The sequence below is a fragment of the Aphelocoma coerulescens genome, chromosome 4 (genome assembly GCF_041296385.1).
Source record: "Aphelocoma coerulescens isolate FSJ_1873_10779 chromosome 4, UR_Acoe_1.0, whole genome shotgun sequence".
Lineage (NCBI taxonomy): Eukaryota > Metazoa > Chordata > Aves > Passeriformes > Corvidae > Aphelocoma > Aphelocoma coerulescens.
The window spans coordinates 54895343-54917800 of record NC_091017.1 but is presented as its reverse complement, the minus strand read 5'-3'; the positions used below and the strand labels follow the sequence as shown (position 1 = coordinate 54917800).

Below are 22458 nucleotides of genomic sequence, written 5' to 3'. Positions count from 1 at the left end.
TATCCATATTTCTGAATTCAACTTCAGTAAAAATACAAAATATACTCAGTTTAAATTTTTGAGATGCTTGTCATTCATAAAATTTTCAAAACTGACTCAACTCAAATATATGGATTAATGTAAGTACATATCCATTTGGCCTATATGGAAACACACACATCTGTTACGCCGAGTCAGAGCTCTCAAGAGACACATTTTCATAAAACATCCCATTTTCATAAAAACCACATGTGTTTCCTAAGTTTGGGATTCTGAAGCATTTTCCATTATTTATCAGAATTTTATGACTATTTTTACAGCACAGGCTTTTCTGATCCCTGTTCTGTCAAATTTCTTTTTAGACATGGGAAAACTGACAACTGAATTATTATGAGGAAATTCCTCATTCTCAATTAAAAGTGAGGTGTATGCCACTGAGGTAGCTACATTTTCACATGTTCAGTTTTGAAATGCTTTTAGCATTCAAGATTGTTTGTATACTGCAACTAAACCAACTAAACTCTAACACTGCTGTAGAGGCTCTAACCACTGGGATATTTACTGCCTTATACTGAGATATCAAAATACTGTGTATGTAGCAAGTAAGGATAAAAGACAATAAAAAAAGAAAATAATAATAAAGAAGGATTTTTTAAAAAGCTGTAGTGGGGGAAAGAGAAGAATAAAGGTATTTTGCTGTGGGGGGCATTGAGGGATGGGTTTATACCTCCTCTGATTAGGCTGGACAGAGGAAGGTGACAAAAATGGTGATAAAAGCTGAAAAAAATGACCAGTAGTTGAAAACACTTATTTTTCCACGACCTCAGCTGGCATACAGTATATTAAATGCTGCTAATTAAGTATGTTTTCATATTTGTGTTGAATGTTTCTCCAGCCTTCATATCATCTTTATATATGCTTGAAATTAAATCCATTTTGGTTGTGGACAAAGAGTGCTCCTCTCTACAAGCTTTTCAGGACTTGTGAAGACAGTTTAACACAGAAAAAAATGATCTATTTACTGATATTCTGGAAGAGACAGCAGGGGACAACTCCACAGGAAAATATTAAAATGGAAGTCCTCCTTCACCTAGCTGTCTCCCATTCCATGATGAGGAGCTCACAATGACTGCATCCTTAACTCTAGTGATACTGGTTGCATTTCTGACACTTCCCTATTTAATTTTCTCCCTGGACAGACTAGCACACCAAGAAGGACTACAGGAGCTGAAGCCTGAAAAAAAAGCTGAGACCATGGCTTATTCTAAAGATTATACAAAAGAGGAAGCACCTGGTGAATTTAATAGTCCATAAAAGTTTGGCTTCTGCCATATATGTCACAAAGTTGCATCAGAAGAAGCTTCTGTGAAAATTTATGTGTCACTTTTCATATCCACATGACAGTACCTGGAGTGTAAATTTTGGGTACTGTACAATGGTAAGGTCCCATGGAGCCAATTCTGACAAACAATTCTTACAAATCCATGCTTATGCTCTGATCACATATTTCTTGATAGGCTTTACTATGACATAGGCAATTTGAAAATTTCTACTTACAGATAAGAAACTGGTGGATAAGCAAGAATAAGACTAAACAGGAGAATTTGACCAGGAGAAGGGCTCCAAGAGATTTTAATAATCTTCAAGATTTGATTTTCAATGTTCCACTAAATACCTGCTCAAATATGCATGCACTGCACTGCTTTACAATATATACCTAGCAGTAAAGAGCACAATGAGAAAAAGACAGAGAGAACAGGCAGACAGCTAAGTCTATTTCCACCAGCCAGAGTCTTGGGACTCAGCAGCCTAATGCACAAAGCTGAGCTGTGCCTTTCATATTTCAGGATCTTCCTGCACCTCTTCTTTGCTAAGAGAAGGCAGAAGCTGAGACCTGTTCTCAGAAGTTCCTGTCTCTGGTACTCCATAGGAAACTAACAGCATTATTCCCTTTGCTCTTTACACACACAGACAGTAGAGAGTTAATTAATAGCACATCTTATTTTGCACTCATATCTCTTTCATGCAAAACTCTGAGCACCACCAGACTCATTCCAGGTACTGATTATACCACATGATGTACACAACTCCCTCAGGTCCCAGTTCTGCTGCCTTACCCATCCTTTCTCTAGCAATGAAAGGGGAAGGCAGCAGACAATTTGTTCAGACTTGTAGAGGTCAGTTGCCAGCAAGTCAGTTCTAGACCAGGGTTTGTGGGCTAAGAAGGCTGAGCTACAGCACTCATACAAGTACCTCAGCTCTGCCATTCACACATGAACTCTACTCTGCATCACCACATAAACTCATTAAACACTTATCCATGGTGTAATGCATAAATCTCTCACATGGATTGGCTACAGCTTTGAATAGGGATTTCAGTTTGAATTTGGGATTATGGTTTTAGAGTATGCACTGACATTCTGGGATCTCATTCCTCCTGGGCTGTCTAAACCTCTCCAATGCAAACTGTTCCCACTGAACTCACATTCAGTGTGATCTGAGTGGCCTTTCAGAGAAAACAAGCTGCCACACACCTCCCTTTACCCATTAGGAGTTACCGAGTGTAAAATACTGTGCAAGAAGTTTTTCCCCTAATCTTTTGGGGCACAAGCAGCTGTGACTGTCTCACTATCTAGTCTTAACAGTTTCAAGATGTCCATGAGAACATTTCTGTCCCCTATGCCAGGGCAGACTGCTTGCCTACATCACCAAAACTGAGCACAGACTAATTTTTAGAAAAGCTGCAAGGTACACACTTGGTTTTCTTCTCCCCACAAATTGGAAGCAAAAAAACCCCCCACGTTTATGAGAGCCCTCCCAGCCCCAAACATTCCCGCAAACCGGAAGCAGTGGTTTCAAATTTCCTTTAATTAACACCACTCTACTCTCAACCACCTCACTTCCTTCTGCAGCTCAAGTGCATATACAACAGCTGAACTAAAAGATGGACAGCACTGAGCAGTCCAAGATGTCACTGTTCCTCTGCCACAATCCTACTCATAGAAATATAAACTGGCAGGTTAGAGTGCCCTTGAAGTAACAGGACAGAATGTATACACAACAAAAACAAACGTCGACAAAATGAAAGAGACAATACAAGGGATAGTAGCAGTTTAAGATCTTGTAGGTATTTACCATGGTAGTGTATTTTATAAAAATTAGCATAATTAAATAGCAATCTCTTTCTCCATCTCAGTTTACATAAACCCTATTGAGATAGTTAAATGTATATGTACATGGCAAACTCTGAAGATAATATTTTTCCGATTTTTACACAGATTTTAAATAAAACATTGTAAGTATATGGCATCTGGTCTAGTTCTATAACTGGTATCTTGAAATTTAATCACACTGAACTGTTAGTATTTATAAAGCTTCCCTTAGAAAAAAGGTAATATTTAGATATTTTGTACTGTTCAACATTTTATTTTTATTTTTCATAATACTTACCATGCTGGAGGGCTTTTAGTGGAAACCAAAACAGAATGAATGAGTGGAAGAGGCCATTTAAACAATGAACCCAGAAAACCTAAGAAAGAGAAAACAGAAAATCCATGAGAACCATTTGCAATAAACTAGCTCTGTGAACCCTGACCTTTCTTTTTATCTGTGTGTTAGATTCACAAAATGTGTTTTTGTCAGGCCACCACTGTGAAGTAATATAACTGACAGGCACTTTCTGCCTCTTAGCTCTTCATGGGTCATTTGTTTATTTTTATGCTTTAAAAAAAAGTGTATATTATCTCCTCCTTTTAATTTCAATTCAGAAGGGAAAATAAAATATAAACATATGGGAATATCATCAGAAAAATTAAACTAAACCAGACAGCTGGAACAATTGCTACATTCTAAGCAGGGAATTAAAAAGGACTCTAGCTTTTATAATTTGCATTTAGTGTAAGAATAAATTTAGATAGTAGAAAAATCAAAACCTGAGTTACACACATGCCTAATCTATATATTCCCACACACAAAGGAATTCAAAAAGGACAAATACCAGTTTCTTCCTTAAATTTCTCTTTACACGCTCCATTCTTGAAGAGCACAGTTTGATCATATTATAATTCCTTTCATGTATTTGCTAAATAATTGAAGTTTTATTTTCAAACTTATTTTCCTTTGTAAAAGATGCCTTCTGCAAAGAACTGTAATAAGTTTAAGGATAAACAATCTACTAATGCTTTCCATCATATATTGCATAATGACAAAAAAAGACTTAAAAAATATGTAGCCCATTTCCATCAGTATGGCAATTATGTTCACTAACAATGCTTTTGACTATTATGGCTTTTATTGTAACTAACTGATGTGTATTTTGAGTGTTAAGGTGTTCAAACAATTGAAATTAAGTTGCCTGTCTCACATTTTCCACAATGTCTCAATGTCTTTTGTTAGATTATATAGCTACACTGGGTTGCATGATCCAATTTACACTCCAATACTTCGCACATTTAAACTTGTGCTACTCATTAACCTTTGTCTCTCCTTCTTGCTATGTCATTACCAGAAGTTTTTATTTGACAGAAAGCACAGGTGGGTGCAAGAAAAATTAGTTCTACTTTTCCATTTTCCTGACCAATTCTTTTTGTCCCATGCTAATCCTTTAACCTCTGTCATGACCTCATAACCTTTGATCCCTTTTACCATAACAAATATCTGCATCAATATTCAAGGCAGTAATGTTTCCAAATCTTTAACACCAACTATTCAACTTATATAGGTGGGAATTTTGTAGCTGGTGAGTTTGTAGACATTTACTCATAGCAAATGTTGTATGGGAACAGCCACAGAATTTCCAATTAAGTAAAAAATACATCTTTGCAATAAAAAAAATATTAAAAGCTTATCTTAAAACAGAAACTAACTGTTATAACTCATATTTACACTATTTATTAAAACTATCACAACACAAAATTGTCTATATTCACAGGACCATGAGAAGTCTCATATTTGTAAAGCATTCACAGGGACACAAGACTCTATTACCTAGTGTCCTTACAGCTTTCAGGTTGGCTTTTGTAGGGGAAGGGATTAAATGAGGAAGAAGGAAAAAACCTCATCTGCTTCAGCAAACAAAGATAGTTTAGACAAACACAAATACATATTGGGGTAACTGCAGTTATACAGCACAAGTGGCACAGATATAAGAGCTAATTATGCTACATCAGCTCTGCACATTTACTACAGACCATCACATGTAGGCATTGTTAATTCAAGGATGTATTGAAAATGTCCCCAAGTTCAACATAAAATGACATTACTTGAAATGTCACAATTACATTTGCAAAAAAAAAGTCAGAAGAAACTCTTACAAAAGTCAAGTACTCAATGAAACCACAGATTCAGGAACAAGTTTAATTTAATTTTTTTAAAGAAATTATTTATGGGCAATGCTGTAGAAATTTCATATATTTTATTTATTAAAGAGTCCTACATTCTTTTACTACTTATGCTAACCTCTCTAAGACGAATGTCACCCATTTACCACCAAAAGTAGCCTCAGATTCCTTTTGATCCACAGACACATTCTTGACTCTAAGTATTTTTTCCCAAAACTCAAAATTAAACCATAAAATCACAACTCCAAATTGACAAAGAATAGTACCATGTCCCTCCCTCTACAAATCTAGTGACAGTTCTTATTGTCCTCTGCAACACTTCTCCACAGGCTTCAGTAATCCATTTCCATATAACAGTACAAATACATACAGCCCAGTGACAGTGAGGTCTAATCACTTCTGCCTATAGAAGACAGCTTTATTACCAGCAGTGAAAAAAAAAAAAAGGGATTGAAAAAAATTAAATCCTTGTTGTCCATTTCCATACTTGCTAAAAATGAATATATATATATATGTATATATATATATGATTTCTACCACTCACTGACAAGTGTACACCTGGAAACAGCAGTAATAAAAATCGCCTCCATTTTTAATTATGAGCAAAATAGAACAAAAAGAGTAACTATACTGAATTCCTATGAATTTTTGCTTTATTATCATTGATTTTTAAAAAGATCTACCTTAGTATTAAAGTCCAGTGCATTTTGGGAAGTCTTGTATAACTCAGGGTATTTCAGCATGTTTTCCTTTCGGCAGGATCTCTCAAATATTCCAAGAGTTAGCGGAGGCATTGCTGTAAACATCTAGTAGATGGTTTAAAAATAAAAAATTGGAAAACTTTAGAGATGAGGACTTGCTTAAAGATTGCTTACTCAAGAAACATTCATGGTTAAAAACTAAAGCCACACAAATTGCCTTACCACATTGTAAAGACCTATACACCATCTTTCAAAAAGAATTTGTCCAGAAAAGCCATTGACAAATGCAAACCAGATCTGCAAAAGATTAGAACCATGTATTACTGAGATGTCTTGCAAGTTACAATAAACAGATTTTTCCTCAGCTTTGCAAAAAGGGATATCCCTAGAATGCATTTACAACACAGTTGAAAATGTTCTGTGTAGGAACCCAGAGTGCCGAGAATATTTCTCTGCCTGTTTTTAAGGGTTTTTACCCCCCTGGACAACACTGGTATAGCTTTAAACCTTGGAAAAAATTAGCAACAGTTAGACAACAACTAGAAAATACAGTGGTGTGAATTAGGTGACAAACTACTATGTAAGATTGTCATATAGTGAAAAATGTAGACGTTTTAGGCTTCTCTTGATAGTAAATAGATAAGAGTAAGAAATATCAAATGGAGGACTGTTGTTCTCTAGACCTTCTTCTCCTTCTTCTACCACTCCATATTTTGCAGTAAAAGTAGTTTGGATTGACTGGATAGAAAATTCTGCAGTTCCTAGTCATGTTACTGAATAATTGCTAAGAAAGTAAAAATAATATACGTTTTTAGTAACTATTGGTTAAAATATCTTTAAAAGGCTGTGTAAATCTTGATAATGGCTCTCACTCCTACTTTTCCTCCTTCCATGCTGTACCTGGGTCACGCTAGTGGCTCAGTTTCTCTGATAAGACTTAATAAACAACTATCTAGAAGCATTGAAACTACAGAAGACGTCTCGCTTTATCTTTTAAACTCCTTGCAAGGACTCCCAGCAGATTCTCTCCCATCAGGAGAGACTCAATTTATGGCACAATAAAGTGTCAGTTCTGGTTTAAACCCATACGAAAAAATTAATGACAAATCCAACTTTCAATCTAGAACAGATAGTGGGCAATCTAGTCAGATATGTGAGCAATCCCATGTAAACAGGAGAACATTCAAAGGAAGTAACTATTTTCAAAAGAGATGCAGGCTCTTTAAGGTTTTATGTGATTTAAGCTCACTTAAGTCTTAATGAAATAAAAATTCTGAGAAATATGGGCTGGCAGAGGGGGAACCTACAGATTAGTAATTATCGTCTTCTCATTGTTAGCAAACTTGACTAACAGATTTCATAGAGTAAGCTGCTGTTTAGAACTTAAAACTACCAATATTCCTTACTCATGAGAGGATTAGGCTTTACCAGAGCACTAAAGTAAAACTACTTAGTTAACAAGCACCAATTCAGCTACAGGGTACTTTAGAGAGGGAAGTGGATATCTCTTTTACTGCATAATTTTTATCATTTTTTCTAAAAGATTGAAAGAAAATAAATTTAATTTGAAAGGCATGATAACATATTTTCTAATGTTTTTCAGCATAGCATGCAGCACATCTACTTTCTCCTATTTTCTCATCCTTCTATAGTTCAATGATGAAGTGGAGAAGCAGCCCATCTGATGAATCTTTATTAACAAGTTATGCTGAAACGATATTGTCTAGGACAAACATAAGCTCTTAGGTAACACAAGTCAAAATCAACTGAACATTCTACTCAATTTAAGACTCACATTTTTCAAGTGAATTTTTAGATGCTGCTTTCCTACAGTTCACATTTCATTGAACTTCATTAAGGAAGCATGAATTGTACAGTCAATACATATGTTTTTCAGTGTGTACCCAGGCTGACCCCCAGGTGACTGGATTCTATGACCAAACTCAGATTTTTTTTTTTCTTAATCATGTGGTGGAATGTCTGAACATGTTTTTGACCACTTTGAGATGGAAAACCCCATGAATTTGGCAACTATTAACACTAAAAATGGGAGGTAAAATCCAGCAAAAATTGCTATTTGTTCAACAGCTAAGAGAAGAGTAAATTTTTTTTTTTTTTGGTGGCCACTTAATGGAAAAAGATAGGATACAAAGTCATGAGTGTTTGAGGCTGCAATACAAAAAGAGAGAATACCCTGAATTTTCTGAAATCTTATAATGCCAAATTTCTTTACTTTTGTAGATTTAAGTGCAACAAGCACAGTTTTCTAACATTTCAGACTATACTGAAAAGACAATGGAAGCTGAATCAGATTTCTATCAGCTCTTGTGTATGTCGATTTTTGACTTTCAGAATAGGATTTATGATTTAACTGTGATGAATTTAGCAGAGATTTGTTGGCAGCAGTTTCTCAGTAGCTGAGTGTAAGGGTGCAAGATGAGTACATGATCAGTTGTGCATTACAGAATAATTAATCCTGCACTCAACATCAGTACAATTTTCTTTTCTTGTTTGTATCAAATACTGAGTAAATTTTAGAAATCTCAGTTTGAAAGGGTTAGGGTGGTGGAAAATGTGTGACTCAGTAGCTGGTCATAAACGTGTACATCTCATTGCTGGTAATTTCAGACAGAGTTTAAGTATTACTCTCTAGGAAGAAAAGACAAGACCACAAGTACACATAAGACTTGACCCTTCATAACCAAGGAGTATATGGAAAAGACATTAACTTTCTACTGTGATTTAAAGAGCAGGCAAAGTGTTATAAAACTCTAATTTTAAATGAAAGGCCTAAATACACACACAGAATCTATTCCACATGTTGACTGCTCTTACAGGTAAATGACATTAAGCAACACTTGGAAATGTTTTGGAGTGACTTTTCAAAAGAAATGCAAGTACTTAGGATGAAATTTTAATTTGCAATGGAATGTTGCTTTCAGCTTATTTTGTACAGAATTTAAGTTAGATTTTTCAAGGCATTTAAACTGAAAACGGTTTTACTGTAAAATTGTAAAGAAATCGTTTGAGGCATAATATTGACTTCCTGAAATATTAGCATTTACTTTGCTCTAAAGAAAGCATGCAAACTTATAGGCACTTTAGTTCATTTTAGTGTAATAAGGAACTGGAATATATCTTGGTCAGAGGTCTAAAGGCAAACGAAAGAGACATGAAATTTGGTAGCATCTCTAGGTTCTGAAGCTCTTATGGAATCTCTCAAAAAAAGTCTGTGAAAAGAAATCTTTCAATGTGGCCAAAAGCAGTGATCTCTACTAGAAACATTACTATTTAGTGGAATACCAGATACATAGCTTTAAGAGATAAAACATCTTTAATATCTAAGCAGAAACATTAATTTTATATTGATTACAAGACAGTATTTGAATGTTCACATTAAGAACAACTATGGCTCAAAATTAAAGGATCGAGAGAGTGGAAAAAAAAAAGACAAAGGACAAATACAGCCCTCACCTCAAACTGTAAGAGAGGAAGAAAATAACCAATGTATTTGCCCTAACTTCTCAACTTTGGACCCTAGAAAATTCACTCTTAACTCTATATGAAAAAAGTAATATGGAGCTTACTACATTATTAATAGCAAGAATGATGAGAAACACTTGCTTTGCAGTGGGCAATTTGTTCACAGACAAGTGTGTTTCATCCTAGTTACGACAGACAATGAAGGCAGCTGTACCTGCAAAGTAAGTTTTTAGGACACTGTACATGATTCTAATTTAGGAACAAACTCAAACACTTCTCTCTTAGGTTATAGATCCTACTCTAACAACTCAAATTACTAATCCAGCACCCCTTTACAGAAGGACAGGTGATTGGTGTTCTTAAAAAGTATTTTAGAGTGTATCTGTGAACAGGCAGTGAAAATTCAGACCATTCTGTAGTTCAATGGCTACAAAATTTTCCACTGAAAAGGAAAGATTTAGGTCCCCAGCCCATCTAACAAGAGATGGACCTCAACACAGATCTAAGTTGTCCAACCATGCAATGCAAAATCATGGGCATGAGCACAATCACTTTCTGCTGTGCGTGTTTCAAACTGAACTCGGTGCAGTTTGCACACCTCAAGTAAGCCATGGCATAATGAGCCACAGCAGCTGAACTGTGCAGCCCAGACCCAGTGTGAGTTTGCACAGAAAGCCTGCTCATGTTTGGGATTATGCATGATATGGGTCTCAGCATGATCATGGATATTCATCTGATATGTCAGGCAAAGGAAATCAGGAACAAAATGGTAAATTCCAGTTATGGACATGAGCAGCAGAAAATGGGTAACTCAGTAGTGGGAAGAAAAGAGCTTGGGAGAGGGGGAAAATAACCTCCCCATCATCCAAAGTTTATGGATTAAAAAAAGTCATTACAGCTCTAATTACTTAATAAATTAATTGTTTTCATAGTATCACTTAAATTGCTACAAAGAGCCATGTTTAAACATCTGTAACTGAACTTTAAATCTCAACTCCCCACATCTGCTTCTGCCTGTCTTGGTCTTTTACTCTTCCATTTGATTTTTCCCCATGAAATATGAATGACCTAAGCACATCTTCAAAATTCTTCTTATTTTTTTAGAATTGTAAATCCCTTTTATTTAATATGAACCAGTTATTTTATGTTATTACTACATAGAGAAATGAGAAGTAGGAATAAGAAAATTTTGTTCCTCTGATGTCAAAGGGTGATTTGCATAACTTCATAAAATGAGTAGTTGATAGAGTGTATACAGTAACAGTAATTATAAAACTAAAACCAATCCACAAAGGAGTTCTCAATCATGAGATCAATCTCAATCTCAACCATCATTATAAAGTAATGACAGCCCCTCCAAAATAAGTATAAGACTTTGCATAGGCTTATCCTACATGAGTGTGATGCTCTGACCAGGCTTAATAAAGCACATTAGTGGTCTATTAGAGATTCAGTTTTCACTTGCAATTTAGACTGACACCTCAGAATATAACCTCTCAAGTCATTGTGACTAGTCCTATACAAAAGATGAGGCCCATATTTAAACAGACATTGCATCAAGACTCAGAGTAGAAAAACATTATTACAGACCACTTCTAGTTTCTTACGAACAGGAAATGCCAACAAGCACTGATGACTGTGCCTGAGTATTACTATAGACCTTTACCATTCTCTGAACCAAGAAACCAACTGACACCAATTTCATATCAGCCCATGAATGCTTAGGATAAATGCTGTATTTTAGATTATATGGAATATTTTGCATTACTTTCTTGATTAGTACTGAGCAGATATTTAAAAATAGGATACACATCTATTATGTAAAGGTATGTATTTTTAGTTATTGTCAAAACAAAAGGAAACTTGTTTAAAGTAACTTCCAGACGTGCCTTTCACAATACTATTTTCTGAAGTCCAAGACAGAGGAGGTGTGGCCACAAAAGCCTCACAGAAGTTTTCCTGATGTAGCATTTCTGCATATTAAGCAGCAGCTTACAAATACTCATTGAGCTCTCTGCTCCCACGCCTGATCTGTACAAAAAAACTGAAAAGAGAGACTCAAGACTGGCAGTTGTCCTTTCTGGAGACATTCAGCGATGAATTTCTGCCCATTCACTCACAGTATTGACATGAGCTATTAACATCTCTGAAAAGTTTTCTGAGCTGACAAATGTCGGATATACAGGAATTCAAGCAGAATTCATCTTGTCTTCCAGAGAAGGTGTATATGGTAAAATGCTTCTGTGCATTATATATAAAGGGTAATAACAAATGATAAATAAAATGATCTCTTTGCCCTTCCATCTGCTCAGGAGTCAGAGACTACCTGTTCAAAAAATCAAAGCCTTTTGATCTTTAGACTATGATCTCTGTATCTTGCATTTAACTTTGTTTCTCAAAGAATACAAACAGTGGGATACTTGTATCTGATTAAGGTTATAAATTTACAATATGCTTGCAGGTGACAATGACAGAAAACTAAGAAAAATAAGTTAGTATGTTCTAAAGCCCACCTTTGTATGCTTTCTATAAGCACAAAGTATACATTAATATTTTTTTTTTCAAATACTTCTAGAGCTATTGCTAATGAGTACATCTGGAAGTCTGATCATGTAAGTAGATATCCAGTCTTTGAAACACAGGATCTAAAGTCTGCCATTTCCAAGCAAAAAAGGATCTTTAGTTTTTATATACCTTCCTACTTCATACTTTTTCTAAACAGGCTACAAACTTGCTGCTACTTAGATAGAAATTTATTTGCCGTAATAACACAGTAAGGAAAGAAAAAAGAGGAAAATTTAGAAAATATAAAAATATGGTAAGAAAAATGCGTTGTCTACAATGGGTTTTTGGCTCTTTTGGCTACAACTTTTGAACATAAAAAAATGATTACAGTATTTCCAGCTATTGCAATGTGTAAGGTCACATAAATAAGTATCAAAATTGGAAATACTAGGCTAATATTTGTATCAGGTTTAACAGAAATAAGGCACTTTCTTCCAGTAAAACTGAACACTGTCAGTTTAAGATACTAATTTGAAAATATATTTAAAAAATGATGAAAATTTATTGAGTATCTGTTAACCCCATTTATGTAAAACTACATGAGAGACTACCAATAAAATTTATTTTGTGGTCAAGATTTGCAAAAATTAAATATTTTTTCCACATTTTTAACCCAAAGTTTCAGTAAGAATATAAAGTTTGAATCAATTATAAATGTAATTACTAGATACATATTTAATTATAAAAGAGGCAGCAACTGTTGGAAGAAAAGAAGAGAGGGAAGAGAGGAAATTCAAAAATTTATTTAAAACGTGTTCAAAATTTTAAGGTTGCCATGTGGTCATGAAGATAGTGAAAACTATAACTATACATGCTGTTCTAAACATACCTACCAATAAATGTACATTTTATTACAACACAATCCTCTCATAGTACTGTATTTTTCACAAGATTTCACTCCTTAAAATCCCAGGTGAAAAAACTGGGTCAGCTACTTCCAGGAAAGTATCCCTGTTCTTCAACAGGAGCCTAAGGATGCACGGTCACCCCAGCAAGCAAAAGGTACCCAAGAGTGGGATGAAACCTGTCTGTAAAAACCCTGGGCACAGCTCTGCCCTGCAGTGCAACAGAGACCTTCCAAAGGGCTTCTGAGAACCTGACCGCCACTGACTCCAGCGCAAAGAGCTTCAGCACAAACATCTCTGGGTAAATTGAAGACAAACTTGTAACTGGATTCCTTAATTACTGCAGTGATGTTACATGTACAGCATTTTAATAAGCTATGTGTTTGTAAGTATTATAAACACATTAGGTATGCATTTTTAAAACAACTGGGTTTTTAAAAGTAAAAAACAATAATTAATATTAATCAGTTTATTAAAAATGTCAAGATTCAGTACCAGTAAGTGTTTATTTACAGTTAAAATACTTCTTTAAAATCATATATAACAACCAAAAGCTCAAAATTAAGATTTCACTTTCAAGAAGTAACATTTGATGTACCGTAAAATTACCTCGATAATATAAAGGACTATATTCTTGTAGAAACAATACAAGATGCATTTAGCTACTCTGTTATAATTCCAGGCTCCATGAACCAACAGCAAGTTCTTCAAATACTTGAACTGCAAAAAATGAAAAATGAACAAACATACAATTAAAACATACATACACCAATATTAATCATATTTTAAAATATTTTACTGTAGTATTTTGCAGTGTAATGACTGACCTGAGCAATTGAGTAGTCTGAAGAATTAGCAGCCTGTAGACCTTCATTCCCACTAATACCAACACCAACATGTGCTGTTTGTATCATACTAACATCATTTGCTCCATCACCAATCGCTAGAGTTACTACCTTAACTTGTTTTTTAACCATTTCTACAACTTCAGATTTTTGAAGAGGTGATACCCTAAGGGATAAAACAAAGAGGCAAGTTTAATACAGGACTTTCATATGTATGTACTTTTAAAGCATACTGTATATTCTGTGAAAAGGTAATAAACCCAGGTCAATTAACATACTGGTCTTGTTATTGCCCTTTAAGGGTATACGCTAAAAGTGCATTCACAGCAAAATGCATAGAAAACTTGGATTTGTTGAAGCAAGATGTTAACAGGACTGGAGAAACAAAGGGCCCCTAAACCACAGTAGTGGAAGGAACCCCAAATGCTGCCCCTACCAGTAGCAACTTACAAGAAGTGCAGACTTTGGCATGGTTTATTGTTATGCTGTTTATTTTCCTCTCTGTTTAAATACTTATTGTATACAGAAACAACAATAGATAGATTTAAAAGCAAATAGTCACAAAGAGAATGGACTGCCACTATGTTAACACAGCCTACACTGATAAATTAGAGGAAGTAACTTTGCACATGGAGTCATATTCCTCTACTTAGTTTATCTGGTGGTAACTTTTACCTTGGTCTTTTCAGGACTGTTCAATTACCTGTCATTAAGAGAATGTTTGTTCACAGCTGACGGGACAAATTATTCCAGGTGTGACAGCTCAGCTGACTGAAAATATATCAGTTTTGCCTACATCTACCATTGTATGCGTCACACATGTACCTCCCATTTAGTTTTGTAAAAGTTCTACTCTTCAAGTTGAAATTCAGTCCTTGTAGTATTTGAGACATGGTAACTAAAAAATAGTATACAGGAATTATTTGCTAGGACTGCTGTGTTTCACAGGGTAGGGAAATAAGGAGCAAGCCTTAAGCAGCCTGGCAATCTGTGTTTGTGAATGCTGGCAGTGGAGTCAAGGATCTAACTGCACCCCTCTTGTCTCACGGTACAAACAGAAACCAGATGAAAAGCAAAAAGCTCTGTGAGTCTGTCTCCCAAACTACCACCATTCACCGCTTCCTACAAAGAGAGCAATTCTGGTACCGACGCATGACTCCTGTGTGAAGATGGATATATACTATCACTAAAAACTGGAGTAAAAACAGGCATTTATAAATTTCCTACAAGTCTTCTATATGCTCACTCAATGCAATAAACCTCCTGTATTTTTATTATAAACTTCCGGAACGTGGCAATTTGGGTTGTGAAAGATTTCTCCATAACAAAATTTCAGGGTTAAAGCTTATATGCAGGGATGTTCATAACCTGGACTTAAATCTCCAGGTTAAAAAATGAAATAAACATTTCAGAATGTTGACACACAGAAATATACAGGAAATTAAGTTTCAGGGAACAAATTTGCAAAGGAAAGCACGAAAGAGCAATTCGTTCTAAATAATTGCTGCTGACTGAGACACTGCCGAGCAACATGGCCTGTGGAGTTTGTGAGTACAGTTCCCACCTGAACCAAGACTGCTGGTATAGCACTGACAAGCTCAGTAACAAAAGAACCAGACCACTAGGCACCACAAATTCTGCTGTATTGTAGCATCTGTGTAGTGCTGGGGTTGCTCCTGCAAGTTGAGGTTCCCAAAGGGAGCATTCTCATAAGTACGTGAAGGCCTCATGATACTTCAGAAAATTACTCTGTTATATTATTAATGAGATTACTGACAGGCAAGGTTTTCTAAAGAATTATAGTTCAAAGAATTCCATCAAATCCAGTAAGTGACTAGCAAAAATACTGTCCTATTTATATTAACTGATTTTTAAGATCACAAAACCAGTGCTAATGAGGGCAATAGTAAAAACAAGTCACCTAAAAGAAAACACAGTGTTTCTTTGATTAAACACATTAGTCAAACTGTTTTTCAGTAGATGTCATAATAACATGTTCATGCCTGCCCAGTGATTTCTGGCATTACAGCCAAGAGTGAATGATTTGCCAGTCCTGACACTGGACAGCCTGACATTACAGGTTACAATGCATTGATCTCTATTTGGACCAAAATTTTGATCCTTAATTTGAGAGGAAAAGTTTTCTTTTCCCACTGGTCGCATAAATTTCCTCATTACACTTCTTCCTGCTCCCCCCTAAAAAAAACAGAAACAGAACAAAACTGCCATCTCTTTTAAAAGAAACATAAAAGAGATGTTAAATTCTTCACATTCCACGCTAAGTTTTTATAGTTAAAGAACTCTAAAGCACCAATTATTTTCTCTCCATTAAGCACTAATAACAATGCTTGGCCATCACTTTGTCCAGCTATCTGCAAACTGTACCATAGCTACAAAAAGCACAACCAACAAGAAATTACATGACTGCTGAAGCTAATGGCCATACCAGCTACCTTCCATTCTGTCTGAATAAGAATGAAATTAGAAAATAACTTTAGAAACCAAAACAATCAGAGACAGCATAACTCCATCACATGACACACAAGCTATGAACTTTCAAAATGGAAACCAAATTTTTTCTTGGAATTGACATCTGAGGCTTGTGACTAATTAAACTGTGTTCATTGAAAAAGTAAATGCAGCAGAGTGGGAAAAAAGTCCATAAAACCCCCAAATCTCTAACATCACACTGCTATTAACCATTCCCGTCATTAACAAATCCAAGTTACAAAGATTTGTGAAAAGCTAGTAAGGGTAAAAATAGAAACAATGTTTGAAGAATTTTCATGAATATGTCCTTTAGCAATGCAAATTTCACCAAACTAACATAATTTCCAATGAAAGGAAAGCCTTTTCCCACTAAAGTAAAGGCTATTTGTAAGTCAGCTAAGGTTGTTCATTACTATTCTGAAACACAGTTTAAAAATGCAGCAGAAAACCAAGGTTTTCTAGACATGCTTTTTATGTCCTGATACCCACATTTATTCATATAACATTCAGGAAAAAATAACTTTTGTCTAAACCAGTAAACTATAGTAACAATCAGAATTCTTAGTAGTTAAAATATACAACATCCCTGAACCTTGGAGTACTTAAAAGCTGAAAGAGGATTTTATGCTGAGGAAGTCAACTTACCAAGTGTTAGACAGAACTGTTTTAAAATGTATTTAAAAAAACAAAGGAATAAAAATAATACAGTCTTCAAACTGAAGGTAGTTATGTAATCACATTATTCAGTGGCCAGCACAACACATGCTATTGGACTTCTGAAAAAGCTGTGTGGGATGACTACAGCCCTGTGGAAAACCTGGGATGAAAGTTTCTGGGCAACACCCCTTTTGAAAAATTCTGTGGTCCACCTATATGAAAAAAATCTTTCTATGATCTTTTGGTACATGTTTTATTTGAACTCTGCTGTTGAGAATTGTATTAAAACTTGCTACAGCCAGCTTCTACAGAAGATTCCTGACCTGAGTACTTATTTTAAATTTTTTTAACTTTTCATGAACAGTGCCTTAATTCCTTTTTAGACAGTGTTATAGGGGCAACTGGAAGATGGCACTCTCAATGCCTCTAGTTCATGGTGAAGCCAGTAAAAAATATTTTTTGTTCATTTTGCTCACTCTTAGCTGTACAATTTCACTCCAGAATAACCCATTTAACATTCTTCTTGCATATATTACTCTGAAACCAATATAGAGTTGGAATTCAGTTTGCTAAAGTCTTTAAGCCAAACATCTGCTTGGAATTAATAACATACAGATTTTTTTTTGAAAAGAAGCATCTACTGAGTATTTTTCAGCTTCATCTGGGTTACAGCTAGTCTTAAGAAGAATCCATTGGTAATAAATGCTTCTGCACAAGCAAATGCAGTCTGCAAACTTAAAAGAAAGTGATGTAATTTGTACTTTTAGAACCAAGGAGAGCTTAAATTGTTTACTGCCTTTATGCAGATGAAGAAAGAGCTTACATTTTTTGTTTAGTCTGGATTATGTGTGTATACATATATATCTAAAAATAAATTTTTAAAAAGTTATTTACCTTAAATAAAAATTACCATTTAAAAATTTTTATTTTCAAGCTCATAAACAAGGAAATGAAGTTTTTGTTACTAAAGACAAAGCATTTAACATAAACAAATATTTTGGCAGAATTTTGACTTGGGAAACATGGGATATTAAAAATGTTTACATTAAAACAGTGAGTCTTACGATCAAGTATTTTAGTTTTAAACCTGTAGCCAATTTTTAAGCAACCACAAAATATGTCAGACATAAATCTAGATATGCATTGAAGCCAACTGACCTAAGTCTATTATGGAAGTCTAAAATGAAGAAACGGCAGAAAGAATGCTACTAGAACATAAACTTTCATTTTGCACTTTGTTGTTTCATCACAAAACTGCAAACACTATAAGACAGCTTAATGTACACAATCCCCCTCAATGTTTCCACAGTTCAACAGAAACAGCAAAATTATCTCTTCAAATGCCATAAAACATATTTTGTAATCAAGCAAAGAGAAGAAAAAGAAATATAGCTTTGAAAGATCAGTTCTACATGCATCTCCTTGTTACTGTACTGAGCAAAACTCAACCTAGTAGAACAAGCAGAAAACTCCAACTGATCTGTCAGAAAGACTACTGCCATTAGGAAAGTGTTTATACACTGTGTTTATACACAGTATAAATTGTTCATCAATGTTAAGATCTCAGTATAAAAGACAGTAAAACCTTAGTTTGAAATTCAAACTGTTTCAGGCTGAAGCATGGCTACAAAGCTTAACCACAAAAACATTAATTAAGAAATCCCTTGGTAGCATGACTTTGCTTTTCAGAAAGGATGGAAAGACTGCAAACCCAGTGATTACTTGGATACTGTAATATTACTTCCTTTGCTGTGTCCTTCTGCAAAGGCAGAAAAATAGTTCCATTTTGAACAGATTTTTCAGATGAATCTGATTTATTTTAATGGAACAATGGAAGTTTATAGCTCTAATAGTTGATATTACAGAAAAGGATAAAAGGTTCACCTGTATAAAATAACTCCATAATAATCAGGCATAATAATGATTAAAAAAGGAATTTCCACCAACTTCAGGTAATAAAAAGCACCCAGAGTAGTACCTTTAACATTTTTGTGCACCTCTTATACACAGCTTACAGAAAAGTGGCCTGTGGAGAAAGATCTACAAACGACTCCAGATATCCTAAAACCTGTAGTTAACTGTAATATCAATTCAAGGTCAAGACTAGTGTCTCAAGCTTGTTGAGACTACTCTCAATGGATTACAAATTATTTTTCTGGAAATATGCAATCTGAGTGACTTTGACAGGTACACTCTGTTATGGACTGCTCTACAGTGATATTTCACTTGAATGACTGTATTTCATAACTTCAGTTTCTTAATTTTTATATGTCAATAAAAACAGCATAGAGAGAGAATAATGTAAACCTTACCTGCAACAAATAACAGCTTTACATGACAAAGCCAAATCCAGGAAATACTGTCTTACTCCAAATGTCAAAGCATACTTAAGAGATTTACCATCAATAATGAGAGCAAAATCATTTTCCTTCCTTAAAGCATCACCAAGAGTACTGCAATGATGGCTGAGTGTCTCTCTTGTTCCCTGTTGCACAAAAAAATGGTGTCCATTATTTTTAATTCTTAATATTCTTAAATCCAAAATTTTCAGTGTGATCAGAAACACTGGCATTTTGGTTTTTGAGGAAATTGCCTTTTGATCCTACTATCAAATATTATAAAGTGAAAAGAATATTAGCAGTAGTTGCACTATTGAAACACAGTAGAAATTTTGTGTAGGATTGCTCTTGCATTCTGCCAAAAAAAAAAAATCATATTTTAACATAATTTAACAATTTTAACATTGAGTACATGTTATACAAAAGAAATTATTTTGTATTTTTCTGTTGCTAATGACAGTTTGAATCATACCTACACCAGTCACTATTTTGTGATCCAGTACTGAGAACTCCAGCTTAGTAGACAATATATTCATCTGTATTTATGCAGCAGCCTGCTTTGGGAAGCTCACTGACATCTAGTTAGCTACAGTCCAGCTCTACCATGGAGTGTCACGAAGGAGAAAAAATATTGCTTGTTGCATTTCTTTCTTTTTGAACGACCTTTATAGAGCTGGGTAAAAACTGTAAAACTAGCACCTGCAGGTGCTGTTTGACAGCAGCTGAACATGAGCCAGCTGTGCCCAGGTGGCCAAGAAGGCCAATGGCACCTGGCCTGTATCAGCAATAGTGTGGCAGCAGGACCAGGGCAGTGACTGTCCCCCTGTACCCGGCACTGGTGAGGCCACACCTCAAATCCTGTGTCCAGTTCTGGGCCTCTCAGTACAAGAAGGACATTGAGATGCCAGTTCACGTCCAGAGAAGGGCAACGGAGCTGGGGAAGAGTCTGGAGCAGAAGAGGGAGTTAGGATAGTGTAGCCTGGAGAAAAGGAGGCTCAGGGAGGAGGACCTTACTGCTTTCTACAACTGTGTGAAAGGAGGCTGTAGTGAAATGGGGGTCAGTCTCATCGTCCAGGCAACCAGTGACAGGACAAGAGGACATAGCTTCAAGTTGTGCCAGGAGAGGTTTAGATTGGATATTAGGAAAAACTTCCTCACTGAAAGGGTGCTCAGGCATTGGAACAGGCTGCCCAGGGTAGTGGTGGAGTCACCACCCATGGAAGTATTCAAAATGCTTGTGGATGTGGCACTTGGGGATATTGTTTAGTGGTGAACTCTTCTGTTTAAACTGACCTTAATTTTTCATCAGAAGCAGAATGCCATCAGATAGCTCCAAGAATACTACATATTAAAACAAAAAAAAACCCTACTCAAGACAAAACAAAACCCCAATTGTAAAACTGTCATATTTTAAATTCTTTTGTGGGCATACTCCCTATGCTGAAATCACATGCCTCCAATTAAAAGCAGCATAAAAATGTCCCTTATTCAGGTGACAACATTTCCACGAAATATTTTTCAATGAAACTGCATGGTAATCAAACTATTTTCTAGTTCCAGTTTAAATTCACAATTAAAAGAACAAGGCTATGTTATGACTTCTGTCTATGATTAACAATACTATAGTGAAATTTAGCAGTCCATTAGGTTAGTATGAAGGCAAAGAAAATCCAGTGCTTTTTTATTACAACTATAAGAACTGACTAACAAAACCCACATTTTGTTTGTGAAGCTAAGCAGATGTTCATGGGACTAGAGCCCCAAACAACACTGCAAAAAGTTGAGACATCGAAATGCTTTCAGGTCTATACCAGCTAATGCCTACTGGGGAGAGGGGAGGTGGGTGGGGTTGAGATATTTGTCTTTTAATTTCGTAAATAAGGGTGTTTGTTTATACAAAAGAGGATCTTTTATTTTAGCATATTTTTTGTAAGCTCAGTCACAGAGCTGGGATATAGTCTGAACAAATACATTTTTTTATTCTAACTTCCTCTGTCTTGTATGCTTAAGTTATAACAATGACCATATTGATGAGGTATTTGTTTTATTAAATCTTTTTTTTTTTAACATGTCTTAGAGACAGGGGACTTTGCCTGTCCATAAAGGCATTTTAGGAGAAGCCACTGGTATTCAATGGACATGTACTATTATTTTAACAGCAAGGGGAAGAAGCATCCACTTAACACCACTGTTCTCAGTGCACTGTTTTAGTGTTTTTCAGAAGACTGTGCAGACCAAGAAAAGCCAACCTCCCTAACTCCAATGAACCTATCAACATCTTTATATAGTCAATAGGCTATACTTTAGAGACAAGGAGGAGAGGACTGCCATAGAGCAACTCTTCTCAAAGATCCCAAATACACAAGTGCCACTACACTGGGATTACTCTCTTCAAGGCTGCTCAGTTCCACCTGAGTTGAAACTGCACTGCCCAGCAGCCCTCATGGGTGCACAGAATACCAGTACAAGAGACAGACCTCTGCCATTCAAAAGCCAAAGTTTCATTCTGTGTGAATACCTTAGTAAGCATTCCAGTTAAGTATTAGAGTCTCTTGCCAACTGCTACTGGTATGCAGAAAGGAAAGAGGAACTGATCCACCTTTGCAGCTGCACTGACTCAGCATTCTGCAATCACAGCAGTCCATCCCTCTCTCCATTTCCTGAGACCTGATCCACTCCTCTATTAGAACTTTCAAGGTAATTTTTGACTCAACCAGTCACACTAGAAATAGAGACTGACATGTCATTCCAACCACACTAGCAAGCAAACACACAAGATATACACAAGGACACAAGACATATGTTCATCAAACAGAAAAATGCACACACCATCAAACGAGGCAGAAACTTTGTAAATAGTGTCTTGTTAAAATACTTGCACAGAGCTAGTTTACTCTTATTTTTTGAACTGTCTCTCAGACTACGTTCACCTGCTGCTGAAAAAACCCTTTATATATGTAATCACCAAAGCCAGATTTGCAAGTGACCAGTTTTGCATATACAAATTCAGCTGCCATAAGATATTTGCATCTCCATGTACTCTGTACTTTGGGCATGTTAGGAAAGGATCTCTCAAACTCTATACGATCTAGACACTCCAGTCTGAAACAGGGAGTACAGTGCAGCTATCATTTCAGCTACTACCTTTCAATCTTAAACTATATTTATATAAATTTACTACAAAAAGATATTGCTTGATAGGTATTTATTGAACT

The 22458-nt window shown here is 35.5% G+C and overlaps 1 protein-coding gene across 6 annotated transcripts in view; it reads right to left on the bottom strand.

Annotated features, from left to right (window-relative positions):
* Window positions 1-22458, bottom strand: part of ATP8A1 (ATPase phospholipid transporting 8A1) — a 110146-nt gene that overhangs the window by 28106 nt on the left and 59582 nt on the right. For all 6 annotated transcript variants that reach the window (XM_069014203.1, XM_069014198.1, XM_069014202.1 and 3 more), the window contains 6 exons: window positions 19217-19389; window positions 13740-13923; window positions 13522-13632; window positions 6242-6316; window positions 6002-6124; window positions 3430-3508 (listed from right to left, as the gene is read on the bottom strand). In XM_069014203.1, coding sequence (XP_068870304.1) covers window positions 3430-3508; window positions 6002-6124; window positions 6242-6316; window positions 13522-13632; window positions 13740-13923; window positions 19217-19389 — 745 coding nt within the window. The remainder of the gene's footprint in view (window positions 1-3429; window positions 3509-6001; window positions 6125-6241; window positions 6317-13521; window positions 13633-13739; window positions 13924-19216; window positions 19390-22458) is intronic.